We start from the raw sequence: 14024 nt of genomic DNA on the forward strand, positions 1-14024 counted from the left end.
CTCCCACCAGTAGTGCTCCCATCATCAGTGCTCCCACCAGTAGTGCTCTCATCACTAGTACTCCCATCACCTGTGCTTCCATAAGTAGAGCTCCCATCACTAGTACTCCTATCACCAGTGCTCCCATCATCAGTGTTCCCATCACTGACAGCAGACCTATTTACCAATGTAAACTCATAAAATAGTCTTCACATATATACACCTAAGAAAACAGGCTCAGAGAGTTTAAGCTACAAAGACCCAAAGTAAGTCTGTTTAGCTGCCCGACATGATGCCATTTATAGGAGCTTTTGCTATCCTCCTTCCCCATCAGGGTATCTTTGCCTAAGACTGTGGACTTCCCACAGCTACCTCCACGGGAGGTTCTCTTCAAGGGTTGGGGTGCCACTGAGAAGAATTATAGCCCAGTCTCCCACAGAAAGCGCTAACTGATGAATTCCGGGAGCTGCGGGCCACAGTGGAGCGAATGGGCCTCATGAAGGCCAACCACCTCTTCTTCCTGGTCTACCTGCTACATATCCTGCTGCTGGATGTGGCTGCCTGGCTCACTCTTTGGATCTTTGGAACGTCCCTGGTGCCCTTCATCCTCTGTGCAGTCCTGCTCAGTACAGTTCAGGTGAGAGTGACGCTGCCTGGTTATTCTTGGAATTCCTAATGAAAACGTCAAGGCCAAGAATCCTTCCTGGGATCTGTAGACACACGGGAGACTTAGCACGCTTTCTGTTGTATGTGACTTTCGCATGCTTTTTGGTTCAATCACAGCCTCTTCAGCTTCTCGTCCCCGTCTTCCTGTGTAGTTTGTTCTCTGAAATTTCAGGTTCAGGTTCTACCACAGTCCTAACTATGCCAAGAACCAGTGGTTGGCTTCCTTCCCACCATGGATGCTACCCAGCATAGTGCCAGCCAATCATGGTCTGGCACCAGGATTTGTACTAACAGTCTGTTTTCTGAATGTCAGTCTGTCCTAAGTCATGGCACTTCGGAGGAAAGAAGGGAGTGTGGTCTGCCTCAGCTCACATATGACTCAGGGGCCAAGAGGGAATTGGAACCTGGGTTCCATGGCTTATCCTAATGTGCTCCCTTGAGGTACTGCAGCAATCCATGGAGAAGCTGAAGGGGCTGCCAAGGTCTGTGAGAAGAGCCCTAGCTAGGCACGGGCTGCCCTGAGCACTGACCTTTCTCTTTTAGGCCCAGGCAGGTTGGCTACAGCATGACTTTGGGCACCTGTCAGTCTTTGGCACCTCAACATGGAATCACCTGCTACATCATTTTGTGATTGGCCACCTGAAGGTCAGTGAGATTATCAGATTCTCCCAAACCCCACTCATTCATGGTTGCCAGAGTGTGGGAGACATTCTCATGGCCCTGGCTTTTCTTTCTTTTAAAAAATTATTTATCTTATGTGCCTGGGTACCCTGCCTGCGTGTATATCTGTATGCCACAAGCAAGGGTGTCATAGACAGTTGTGAGCTGTCATGTGGGTGCTAAGAACTGAAGCAGGGTACTCAGGCTGTGTTTTCATCCACAATTCTCTGTAGGGGGCCCCCGCCAGCTGGTGGAACCACATGCATTTCCAGCACCATGCCAAGCCTAACTGCTTCCGCAAGGACCCCGATATCAACATGCACCCCCTCTTCTTCGCCCTGGGGAAGGTCCTTTCTGTGGAGGTAAGCTGGGTGTGAGTGCAGAGGGGAAGGGAGTAGCCTGTTCTGCAGGCTGAAGGGAAAGTGTTTGTTTGCTGTTATCGGAGAAGGTAGGACATCAGGGGCTAAGCTGCAGGGCCCTTGCTTTCTGGAAGTTGTGGAGGGCAGATAAACCGGGACTGTTCAAGACCAATCAGTTAGCAGTTACAGCGCAAGACTGCCCCACTCTGCAGAGGATTCAGTGGGTTACAGGGGAGTCTGTGAAAGCCCCTGCTCATCTTTGATGATGACTAAGATACCTCTTTGGGGTGCTGTTTGACACCCCTGCTCCTGGAAGGCACCTCCTTGCACTTGGCGTTTCTGTCTCTTACGTCGGATACCCTGCTGTGGCACAGCCTGCCTTGCCTAGGACTTGACTGTCTCGCATGTCTGATATCAGTGCCCAGAACACTCGCTCTGAATACAGCTGGCTTCTGTATCCCTAGATTCCGTATCAGTGGATTTAAACAGATATTCAGAAAAAAAAAATCACACCCACCCTGAACATGTACATGCTGTTTTTAATGTATTATTACTGTGTGCGGGCACATGTGCCATGGCACACGTGTGGAGGTCGAAGGACAACTTTTGTGGAGTCACTTCTCTCCTCCCACCTCTACGTGGGTCTTGGGGACGAAACTCAAGTCACCAGGCTTGCATGGCAAATACCTTTACCCACCGAGCCATCTCACCAAGCCTATTGGGATTTTCACCTTTATCTTGGTTTTGGTTGTGAGGCTAGCGTTTAACAGCTGAGCCATCTCTCCAGCCTGATTTTATTTATTAGGTGAGGGCAGGTATCAGAGGTCAGTTTTTACTTTCCTTGGGCTCTGGGTTTGAGCTCAGGTCATCGGCTCCCTCAAAAGTGCCTTGCCCTCTGAGTTCTCTCAGGGAGGTGTCTCACCCCCTGGCTCTAGACTCTTCTTGATTTTTCCTTCCTAAATAGCACATTATGATGACTACATTTTGCATAGTGTTTACATTGTATTGGGTATAAGCAATCTGGAGAGGGTTTGTTATATGCTGGGAGGAGGCTGGGTAGCTCAGTGGTAGAGCATTTGCCTGGCTTGAGTAAAGCCCTAGATTCTATACACAGCACCAAAAAGAAAGAAGGACAGAGAAAGAAAAATCGGGTGGGAGGGAAGGAACGAAGCCAGGCATGGTGGCACGTACCTGTAATCCCGGCACACAGGAAGTGGAAGCAGGAGGATCGAGAGTTGGAGGCTAACCTGGGCTACATAGCAAGACCTAACTCAAGGGGGTCGGGGGGGGGGGAGACCAAAGCCTCATCTCCCAGCCTGCAGGGCTAGGAGGCCATGTGTCAGTTATTGCAAGTAGGATGCCACTTCATGCAGGGGACTTGAACATCTGTGGACGCCTGGAACCAATCCGTGAACACAGCTGTACTTTTCCCCTCCCGTTAGATGCCAGCCTGTCTTCCAGCGTGATGAGCATTGGCTTTGAGGAGTCAGCTGAGGCTGAGAGCTGAAGGGAGAATGCCCCCGGGTGGAGAGCTGGTGAACTGGCCTGGCATAAGCAATAGAAGGTTCCCAATGCCCGGCAGAGTTCCTTGAAAAGTTAATTAAAAACCCTCCCCGGAGCTCTGCCAGCCCCCCTCCCCCCACCTAATGGCAGCTGTTTGAATTAAGCTGTTGAACACAGTTCATTTCCAGGCATGAGTTCAAGGTAGTCTGGCTGCCCTGTCCTCTCTGGCTGAAACCTACTGTGGAAGAGCCTTGGCAGCTCTGGCTCTGCTGGCACGGGGCACTCAGAGCTTGAGACTTGGGCTCCATCTGTCCCTAAAGCTCCCATTTTCACAGTTCCCAAGCACTGGCCTCTGCTGGTCTGTTCTGTGTGTTCCCTTTTGCCCCGTAAGCAATGCACAGTAGGGAACTGGCCCGTGTCATTCTGAAACAGGGCAGACTGCTCATCAGGAAGAGCACTGGGCGCTAAGCACTTTTCTTGTCCCCACAGATGATTTAAGGAAAGGGGGAACTTTGCTGGTTCTTGGTACTGTGGCTTTCAGGGAATTGTGGTCCACAAACATCAGAAAGAGAGGGTAGGGGCTAGGGAGATGGATCAGTGGACAAAGTGCTTGCCACGTAAGCGTGAAGACCTGGGGTTGGATCTTAAGCACCAGAGCACCCAGCAGCTGCGACTAACCCCACTAGGGTTAGAAGACAGTGTGAAGATTAGCGCATCCTGATGCTTCATCGGCCATCTTAGCAAAATAAGATAAAATAAAATAAAATGGTGAGCTCCAGGTTCAGCGAGAGACCCCAGCCTAAGAAGCAGAACAGTAGGGACCCCCAGAGCTGACCTCTGGTCTTCATATGCATGGGCAAGTACACCTGCACACATGCGTACCCCTCTCTCCCTCACCCCCACTGACACAGAAAACGGGAATGAATGGATATAGGAGGCTGGGTGTGGTCTCTGAGGGCAGCTTACCTTACCACCATCTGCCCAGTGCTTCCTAACACTCTTGGAGAGTAAAGTGGTACAGGGAACACTTTGCACTCAACCCTTGGAACTCTGAGGGCCTAAGCACTGTGGCCAGACCATAATGTACTTGATCACTGTCTAAGGGGGTAGCAGTGGACAGGGTTCTTTCCCATAGTGGTCCCCACTCACCCCACCAACCAAGAGGGGTGCTTTGCTTCTATGGAATCTCCTTGGTTAATGTTGTGAGGCTTCTTTACCTGTCTCCAAATTGTATGCTAATTCCACCCAATTATCCAGCTCCAGTGCCCCTACTATCTGGTAACTGTCCACTTTGCGTTGCTGTAATAAAATACCCGAGGCTGGGTAGTTTATAAAGAAAATATATCTGCTTAGTTTATTGTTGTCAGAGACTGAAAGTTGAAGATGGAATAGCCCCATCAGTTTGCCTCTAGGATGAACCCTGTGAGGGATGTCAGACATTGGTGGGAGTGGCCGTGAAAGCAAATGGGGTGAGATAGAAGCCAGATTAGTCTCTAAAACAATTCACCCAAGTGGGGACTCACTAGGGTCCCACTGGAATCATAGGAATCCCTTCAGAGGGTGATTTCATTGACTCACAGCGAGCTGTGCCTCTTGACATCACTGCCTTGGTGACCAAGCGTGCAGTGTGTGAACCCCTGGGAAACAAACCACACTGCACAGCACACGCACGGTAGCACGCAGCCTGACCCATCTTCTGCTTCATTTGCCCTGTAACTGTATGAGCTGCTCATTTCTGCACCTCTGGACAAAGCCACACACGCAAAATCACAGAGCAGACCATATGTAAGTGAGTCCAAGACCTGCCTGCAGGACGGAGCAGGCGGAGGCTCGGCTTCCTCAGGGCCTGAGGAACCTGGCCTTCCCTAGCTTTCTGGTATGGTGGGCCTCGAGAGCCCTGGTTCTGGCTATGCCCTGTACTTTGACTGCTTTTTGGATTTGTGCACACCTGCCATTCCTCATTATTTAGTTATCAGGGCCCAAGGGAGGCCAGGCCTGAGCATCTTTGCCAAGCTACTGCCTTTCTGTCTGTCCTGCTCTCCCATCTGTAGTCTGTAGATGATCTTGAACTACAAGTTGATTACCCACTTCATCTCTTCAGATTATAAGATCAATGGGGATGAGAATTTCCTACTGTTCACCTCTACTCTCAGCTCCTCAAACAGTGAATAGTGGTGTACCCTCACTCCAGGGCTTGTAGAATGACTCCATGAGTGTAGAAAGATTGTCTCATCTAGCCAAATTGGCTTGCAAAGAACACAATTTTGATGAATGATTTCTAGGCGAGGCTGTGGATATGTGTGAAGACAACTCAGAATGTGCTCTGGGTTGAGGTCACCCAAACTAATTGGGGCAAGAAATGCCAGAGCCATGGCGTGAGACGGCAGAACCCATATGAACCCATGTAAGTGGCTCTGGGCCAGATGAATGGTCTGGTGAGTCCCAGTCCATCTGTTCAGTAGCTTTGCTTAAAATAATAATAATAGTGATAACGATAATAACAACCCACTCAGTGGGCAAATCTCTGCCAAAACCCTTGGATCGCTGAGTTGTTCTTGGTAATCTCTCTACATATATTACTAAACTTTCAAGGGGGTTTATGAAATTCATGTTGAGTCCATAAGAGAGGCTGGAGAGATGGCTCAGTGGTTAAAAGCATGGGTTTCTCTTCCAGAGGACCTGGATTTGATTCTCTGGACCCAGTTGGGAGCTCACAACCATCTGTAACTCGGCTTGGTCTGCTGCTCTCTGCTGGCCTCCACAAGTATTGCATGCACTTGGCGCATAGACATTCATGCAGGCAAAACACCCATACACATAAGACTTAAAAAAAAAAGAGTCCAAAAGATTGTGATGGAAAGACTCGGGCTACCTATACAGGGGCAAAAATAGTTTTCTGTTTTGACTCTGGAGTCCAAAGAGTAGCAGAAGCCAGAGGGGGTTGGGCTTGGAAACCATGTGACACAGACTTAGATAGCCATCAGGACTCCTGTAGACTGACTAGTGTACATGCTTGTGTGTTCCTTGTCATGGTAGAGTCATAGGTCACAAGCCAGGGCCGGCCATTTGCTCCACGTGCCTGTCAGAGCCTTTCAATGGTAGCAAAAAGCTAAAGGTTCCAAAAGTAGGCCTAGTGTCAGAACAGGGAAAGTTGGAGGCTCAGTGGGAGAAAAGGGTGTCTGTCTGTCTGGTCTCTGCTGCTGACTTGCGTTTGCTTCCTCACAGCTTGGAAGAGAAAAGAAGAAGCACATGCCTTACAACCATCAGCACAAGTACTTCTTCCTCAGTGAGTGTCATCCTCGGGGAGAGGGGCCCACGGGAGGAGCAGATGCCCCTAGGAGAGGCCTAGGAGGAAGTACTGTCTGCGGATGCCCGTCCCCCGACCTGGGAGCAAAGAGCCTTTCCCCCTGAGTCAAGTCATCTGTGTTCGGGGACAGTCTCAATCCTCCACTCTTCCTTTCTTCCAGGAAGAAACTGAGTGGTCAACAGGACCTCCTGGTTTAGTTTTAAGCCTTGTCTTAAACCTAGTCATACAAAGGCGGCGTCAGTTAGGATGACTCCTTGGCTAGTGGGGTCTGAGAAGAAATTTGTTTAGCAACTGAGCAGAAGACATTTTGGTTACATACTCCCTACTTCAAAAGCCTACTGCATACTGCCCAAATTTAGGCCTTAAAATTCCTTTAAGACCTCAAGTTTTGGGGACCAGGTTGGGGGTACTTTTCATGAGTTTTGAGGGCTTTTTGTTTGTTGTTGTTTTTGGTTTTTTTTTGTGTGTGTGTGTGTGAGGTTTGTGCAGCTCAGGCTGACTTCAAACTTGGCACCTGGATCTATTTCAAGTTTTTAAAGGAAGACTGGGGAAGAATTGGGGGAATTTATCTAACTGCTTATTGCCAACTATCCCTTCTAGAAAAGGCTGGACATGGTAGAAGGATTGAGTAAAGACTTCCATAAAAATTAGTTCTAGGTCTGGGGAGACGGCTCGGTTGGTAAAGGGCTGGCTATGCATGTGTGACCCGATTTTAGATTTTGAAGCCCCACCCCCACCCCCACACAAAAATCCAGAGGTGGTGGCACATGGCTGTGGTCCCAGTGCTGGGGATGGGAAGGGTCCATGAGATAGCTTAGGTAAAAGCCTGATAACTGGAGTTTAGTCCCTGGAACTCACAGTGGAAGGAAAGGAAGCAATGTGTGTAAAGTTGTTCTGTCCTCAACATGTGCACTTGTGCACTACGGCCCACACTCACGCATACACATTTTACATGGGGGTGGGGAGAGGAAGACTTTTAGAATCTGTGGCATATCCAGATGAAGAGGCTAAGAGTGGAGACTGTCATGCCGAGGTTGGGATGACATCAGGTGTGCCTCAGACTGTGACAGGTCAGCAGAGTCCTTCCCCTGCCCTTTGACCTACATAGTGGAACAGTGAGAATGTGACAGGATGTCGGAGGCAGAGCTGTGGTCCAGGCACTGAGCGAGTATTAATGTGCCCTTTTAACGGCCTGGGAGTAAAGTACGTTCCATGCTTAAGCCTTAAGCTCCCACACACGTCCTCCTCCACAAGGAAGGGATACTGCTCCCAGCCTCGGCTTCCGTGGCATCCGTTTGCAGAGTTGGCCTTCTCTAGGCTTGTGTTCCTGCCCAAGTGTCCATAGCTTGTAGTTTATGGAGGAGCAGTGAGGCAGCTAGGGGCAGACAGGAGGCAGTCATCACCATATGGGGGCCATCTCACCATAGCAGCCCTTTCTGACCCCTGGTTGCTCACTCCTCCATCTCCTTTTCCTCCCCAGTCGGACCCCCAGCCTTGCTGCCTCTCTACTTCCAGTGGTATATTTTCTATTTTGTGGTTCAGCGGAAGAAATGGGTGGTGAGTATCCCTGGCCCGCAAGTCTCGTGCACCAGGTTCTCCGGTACTGCATAGGGAAAGGTGTGCTCTGTGGAGCATGAAGACTCCAAGGCTGACAGAGCAAAACAGAACCAGGGCAAGAGGCTCTTCTCTGGATGAGATGGCTTGGCCTCACCTGCGCTCTGCTTCCCCATGCCAGCGTTCATGCAGGGCTGTCTAGGGTTCCCAGGCTGCGCAGCACTCCAGGAACTGCAGAGAACAATGGGGGAGAGATGTAGCACGAACAGTCCCTGCTCTCTGGGAATGTAGGATTAAGCTGAAAGCGATAGGCCTGTGAAAAGACGTGCAGTCCGAAGAGGCTTTGGGGAATCCTCAAAAGGGGTCTGGCTGGGCCTGCTTTTCCAACTGGTCTCAGATGTAGGGCCTGGGGAAGACAGGCTCTGAGTAGACAAGCTGGGAACTGACGCGTGAGCTCATATACTGATCTCAGTGTAGAGGACTCAAGTATTGGGGGAACGAGAATAGGGCTCGGTTCACTGCAGAAAAGGACCGGAGCTTCAATCGATACAGTGGCCTAGACAGAGCCTTGGTCCTGGAATGTGTAGTAGCATTTAGACAGGGTAGGAGGTGCTGTAGGCTGGGAGACTGGGGGGACCTCTGTGAAGAGACAGGCAGGGGTCTGGGACACCACTGGGGACAGAAGTGGTGCCGTTAGATGTTGAGGACAGTGCCGCTCTCCCATTCCCACTGCAGGACCTGGCCTGGATGCTCAGCTTCTATGCCCGCGTCTTCTTCACTTACATGCCCCTCCTGGGGTTCAAAGGCTTCCTGGGCCTTTTCTTCATTGTCAGGTATGGACATGTGGTGGAATGTAGTGGTTGGCAGGAAGAGTACAGGTGACCGACAGGTCTGGGGGCCGTGTGGGCCTTAGGGGTCATTTGGGGCATTGGCTCGGGAGAGTCACAGGCCGGTGTTGCAACTGGGGAATAAGAACTCCATGCTTGGCTTGTACTGCTTATGGCCATATGCCACATTCAACAGGTTCCTGGAAAGCAACTGGTTTGTGTGGGTGACACAGATGAACCATATCCCCATGCACATCGATCACGACCGGAATGTGGACTGGGTCTCCACCCAGGTAAGGGACAGTCACTTGGAATACCTGGACACGTCCCAGCTACTGAAAAGGGTGGGTGCTGGACAGAAATAGCCAAAGTTGTCTCCTCAAACAAACCTTGTTAGCTTGAGGCTTCTCCCACTGAGGGGTGACCAGAGATAGGGGAATAGTTCCACACAGCCTCCCTAGGGAAGACCCAGCACTCTGACATGGAGACCTGCCCTCCCTCGACTTTCTCCCCCAGCTGCAGGCAACCTGCAACGTTCACCAATCAGCCTTCAACAACTGGTTCAGTGGCCACCTCAATTTCCAGATTGAACACCAGTAAGTAGAGAGACCTAGGAAACAGGGGTGGTGGGAAGGTGGGGAATGGGTAGAGAAGCCACTAACTACTCTGCTGTCCCTAAAGCCTCTTCCCCACCATGCCACGGCACAACTACCACAAGGTGGCACCCCTAGTGCAATCCCTGTGCGCCAAGTATGGCATCAAGTATGAGTCCAAGCCCCTGCTCACAGCCTTCGCGGACATTGTTTAGTGAGTATGAGCCTGGGAAGCTGGCAGTGGGGAAGAACGGCATAATGATGGGCGTGTGGCATAAGCTGGGCTGGGGAGTCCCAGGAAAGGTTCCTGGTCATCAGCAATGGCATCGCCATGCCAACGGCAGGGTGTGTTGGTCCATGAACAGGCCAGCTTCCTCTGAGCAAGTGGGTAAAGCCTCTGAGGGGAAGGGGACCTATCTGCAGGTGAGTGGCTCCGCCTCCCTCACTATCTACTCCTATTGTCCCTACAGCTCCCTGAAGGAGTCAGGGCAGCTCTGGTTGGAGGCTTACCTTCACCAATAGCAGCAGCAGACCTCCATCTGGAGAAGGAAGAGGACCTGGAGCCAAAGCGGGAGCTGGAGGGACAATGCCACTATAAGTCTAATGTTTAAAAGGTTAGGGAACATAGATATTCGTACTCACATCTGCGGACCCCCCCCCCCACTTGCCTTCTGGGTACCAAACTTGAAGGAGGGGAGAGCTGTTGGGGCAGGAATTCAAAGCTGTTGTTTCTTCTACTTTGGCAGGGGCCAATGGTGACACCTACAAAGCTCTGTATGAAGTAGGGACCCCACACTAGATAACCCCTCTTGTAAAGTATAAGCCCATCTAACTGGGCTATCTGGCTCTCCACCCTCCTTGTTAGTCTCTGAGGAACAGTAGGACTCCTTCGAACATGATTTAGAAAGAGGGCATTCATGCAGAGAATTCTGAGGCCTGGCACAACTCCCTGCCCAGGAGCGCAGCTTGCTGCTGAGAGCTGGGTGTGACCGTGTCTGCCTCTGGCTCCTGGGAGAAGCTGTTTTTCAGTTTCAGAAGCAGGCAGGACAAAGGCCAGATCTGTGGTTTGGGAGGCATTTGGCCCTGGAAGATCCTGGCACACGCAATTCTTGAGTCTCATTCCATCCAGGTTCCAGAGAGAATATTAGATCTTAACTCTTGACAAAATGGACGGCAGATACTGGCCTTTGAAACTCTGTTGATTCATCTCTTCTAATCAGTCCCCAAGGAGAACATAAACAAAGACTTTCCTCCTACTGAACAAGACTCCCATCGTTTCCTTTTGCTCCCCAGCCTGTAATTCTAAGTTCAACAAAACAGTCATCAACAAAAGTGATTGAGGCTTCCACCAGAGTGCCAGGGCTCTGTGCAGACCCAGAATCCCTGTTCCCTATGTCACGTTCCAGCATTGTATAGCACAGTTCCATGTCACAAACAGGAAGGTTAGAAACACTGAGGTCTGTGAACATCACTGCTGCAGCGAGGCAGCTCCTCTGTCTACTCGTTCAAGTGTCTTACTCTACTGGATGCCAGATAGAAATTTAGGGTAACTTCTGACAACGCGTGTCAGTCTAACAATAAAATAGAGTTTTATAATCTGGTTGGTAAAAGATATGTGCCGGAGAACATAGGAACATGCCCGGAGAGACCTAACCTGTATGTCCACTTTCATCCTCTTGTTCCCCATACCCATGGGCATTATTTCGTTGTCTGCTCAAGAGATTCTACTGGAAGCATGCTGATCACCTGTCTGGGAAGAGAAAACCTCAAGAAGGCAAAGCACAGCACGTGTTTGTGGAGAAATGGCAGATGGTCAAGATGAGAGTGTTAAGGGATGTTGGAGTATGGTGTAGAGACAGGCAGGTTGTAGAAAAGCACAGATCTTTCCCAGTGGTTGGCCCTGCTTGAAAACCTGTTTGAAACAGGCTGCGTAGGAAAAAAAAAAATTAAGATTAAAGAGTGCTACCTTTATTAACTCCTTCTCTCCAGAATAGGTGCAGATCCCTCCCCGTGCCCATTCCCTGCCACCTGGGGTATGGAGGTGGCACTGCCAGTCTGTCTAACCCACTGATTTTGAGCCTTCAGCTGCCAGTCTGGGCAAATACCAGTGAGCTCTGTTGTACCAAGACCAGGTCTTCAGAGCATCTGAACCACTGTGGCCTTCTCTCCTCAGCCTTCACTGTGGCTTTTGCATAGCCACAGGGGACATCGAGTGACAAGCCTCAGAATGTTACACAGGTAAAGTGAGGCATCTCAAATCCACTGACAGATAAGAAAACAGGGTTAGAGGGAAAGTCACCTCTGCTCATGTAGATAGTGGCAGAATATCCGAACTTAACTCTAGCTTCCAAGTCTGTCTTTATTACCTTCATCTTCCTACTTCCTGTCCACCGGCATTTCACTTAATTGAGTCTAATGTCAGTATCTGTGTGTGCCAACATTGTTACCACATCCTGATGAAGCTAAAAAATAAAATTTAATTTGGACCGAAAGAATGTTGTTATTCATTTGAAATCCACGCTGCTTGTCTGTACATGCCTACCTGATGCCCTGGTGCAGAGAAGGGGAGCTGCCTCAGCTGGTAAGGCACTTCCTGTCCAAGTTCAAATCCCCAGGACCCATGTAAAAGCCAGGTGTGGAGATCTATGACCCAGCGTAAGCAGAGGTGCATCCTTGGAGCTTGCTGGCCAACCACCTTAGGCAAATTGGTAAGCTTCAGATTCAGTAAAAAAAAAATAAGGTGGAGTGACTAAGGCAGACAGTTGCTGACCCTCTGGCCTTATTGGCATTCAAACATGCAGGAGCATGTGCACACATAAATATACACAGATTCCTTGGTGCTGCTGCTAAATCCCTTCCTATCTGTGAGCTCAACTCCCTTGGGAACATGAATCACTGCCAGTTCCCTTGTATAACCTGGGCAGGACTGTGACTCCCCATGTAAGGGTGGTCTGACAAGGCCAGGTTTGTCCCAATGCCCATCTGTAGAGACGCTGTACTGCTGCGGAATTCCTGCCAGATCTCATGGATCTCACAGTTCAGTCAACTTTCCATCTTGAATCATTTCTCCCTTGGTACCTATTTTGAATTTCAGCATGTTTATAGCTATAAGTCTTGTTTGCCTTTTTTTTTTTTTTTTTTTTTTTTTTTTTTTTTTTTTTTTTTTTTGGTTTTTTCGAGACAGGGTTTTTCTGTATATCCCTGGCTGTCCTGGAACTCACTCNGTAGACCAGGCTGGCCTGGAACTCAGAAATCCACCTGCCTCTGCCTCCTGAGTGCTGGGATTAAAGGCGTGCGCCACCACCGCCCAGCATTTGCCTTTCTCTTTGCTAACACTGCCTCGGTCAGACTGCAGAGCCCATGCCTCTGAACTATTGAACTTCAGCTAAGTGAAACATCAGAATGTTCACAAATCAGCACAATTAGAAAAGGCTACGACGTTCAAATTTAAAAGCAAGCCAGACCTCTAAATGCTTGTCGACCGAGGGATACAAGTCCCTAAAGGCCACTGCACTCGGGCAATGCAGCATTGGCACTTAGCTCATTGCCACTGCACATTTAGAATCAAATTATGGAATCGGGGGGGTGGGGGGGAAGAACTCAAATTTAATCTGGCAAAGTCAATTCCACTCATCAACTGCAAGAGCAGAGAACAAAATAAGTGCTCTGCCCTCAGGATAAAACGTAGTGTCTACATTCCCCAAGACTTCATTTGGGAAACAGTGTGGATTCAAGGCTTCCTGGTCTGAATTCCAGACCAGCCAGGGATACATAGTGAGACCCTGTGTGTGTGTGTGTGTGTGTGTGTGTGTGTGTAGGCACAGCAGCTGGGGGTGGGAGGACAGATGACCAGGGAGGAAATTAAAAATCATTGTGCAGATCCCTGAAAGCTGCCCTTTGATCTCCACACACACTCACCTACCCCAGCCGTATATGGAATTTAAAGGACTTGAAGACAGATACTATTAGTCTTCTACTCAATCAATCTGTTGTCAGGCCTTTTCAAGTTAATTATGTGCTGTTAGTAGCACAACTGTGAGATCAGAATTTAACCAGGCTGGCTCCCCACTAAGCTTTACTAGTTATAGTGGCTTTTCAACTTGACCATGTCTGGAATCAACTAGAACCCAAGCAGCTGGCCTGGTCTGTGGAGGTAGAAAACTCACCCTAACTCTGGGCTACCCCTTCTAGTGGCAGCCCACGCAAAAGGACATGGAGGCTTCCGCTTCTTGTCCAGGCATCCTCTTGCTGAGACATCCCTTCTCTGGTATTAGAACTACTTCTTTGGGGATTCTTCATGTAGACTGAAGACCAGCTGAGACATCCCTTGTGGACTAAACTACTGAATTCTTGACTTTTTTGTTGGATGCCAATTGTTAGACTAGCGGGGCCACACCCTGTAAGCACTTTAGTGAATTTCCTTTTAACATATACATAGCTCATTCTATCTGTTCTGTTCTCTGGGAAAACCTAAATGTACTAGTACTCAAAAACTTTCAAACATTCTTTCTGAACACCTGAAATCTCAGTAAGAACAAGGCTTCTGGGCTGGTAAGATGGCTCAGTGGGTAAGAGC

General features: G+C 49.5%; 1 protein-coding gene across 1 annotated transcript in view; it reads left to right on the forward strand.

Moving 5' to 3' along the window:
• The window catches only part of Fads1 (fatty acid desaturase 1), a 14568-nt gene extending 2628 nt beyond the window's left edge, over window positions 1-11940 (forward strand). Inside the window, exons 3-12 of the mRNA XM_021199127.2 lie at window positions 419-616; window positions 1189-1290; window positions 1539-1667; window positions 6393-6453; window positions 7955-8031; window positions 8764-8861; window positions 9052-9148; window positions 9372-9451; window positions 9537-9662; window positions 9919-11940. Coding sequence (XP_021054786.1) covers window positions 419-616; window positions 1189-1290; window positions 1539-1667; window positions 6393-6453; window positions 7955-8031; window positions 8764-8861; window positions 9052-9148; window positions 9372-9451; window positions 9537-9662; window positions 9919-9970 — 1020 coding nt within the window. The 3' untranslated portion in view covers window positions 9971-11940. The remainder of the gene's footprint in view (window positions 1-418; window positions 617-1188; window positions 1291-1538; window positions 1668-6392; window positions 6454-7954; window positions 8032-8763; window positions 8862-9051; window positions 9149-9371; window positions 9452-9536; window positions 9663-9918) is intronic.
• The last annotated feature ends 2084 nt before the right edge of the window (window positions 11941-14024 follow it).

This window comes from Mus pahari, chromosome 1 (assembly GCF_900095145.1).
Source record: "Mus pahari chromosome 1, PAHARI_EIJ_v1.1, whole genome shotgun sequence".
NCBI lineage: Eukaryota > Metazoa > Chordata > Mammalia > Rodentia > Muridae > Mus > Mus pahari.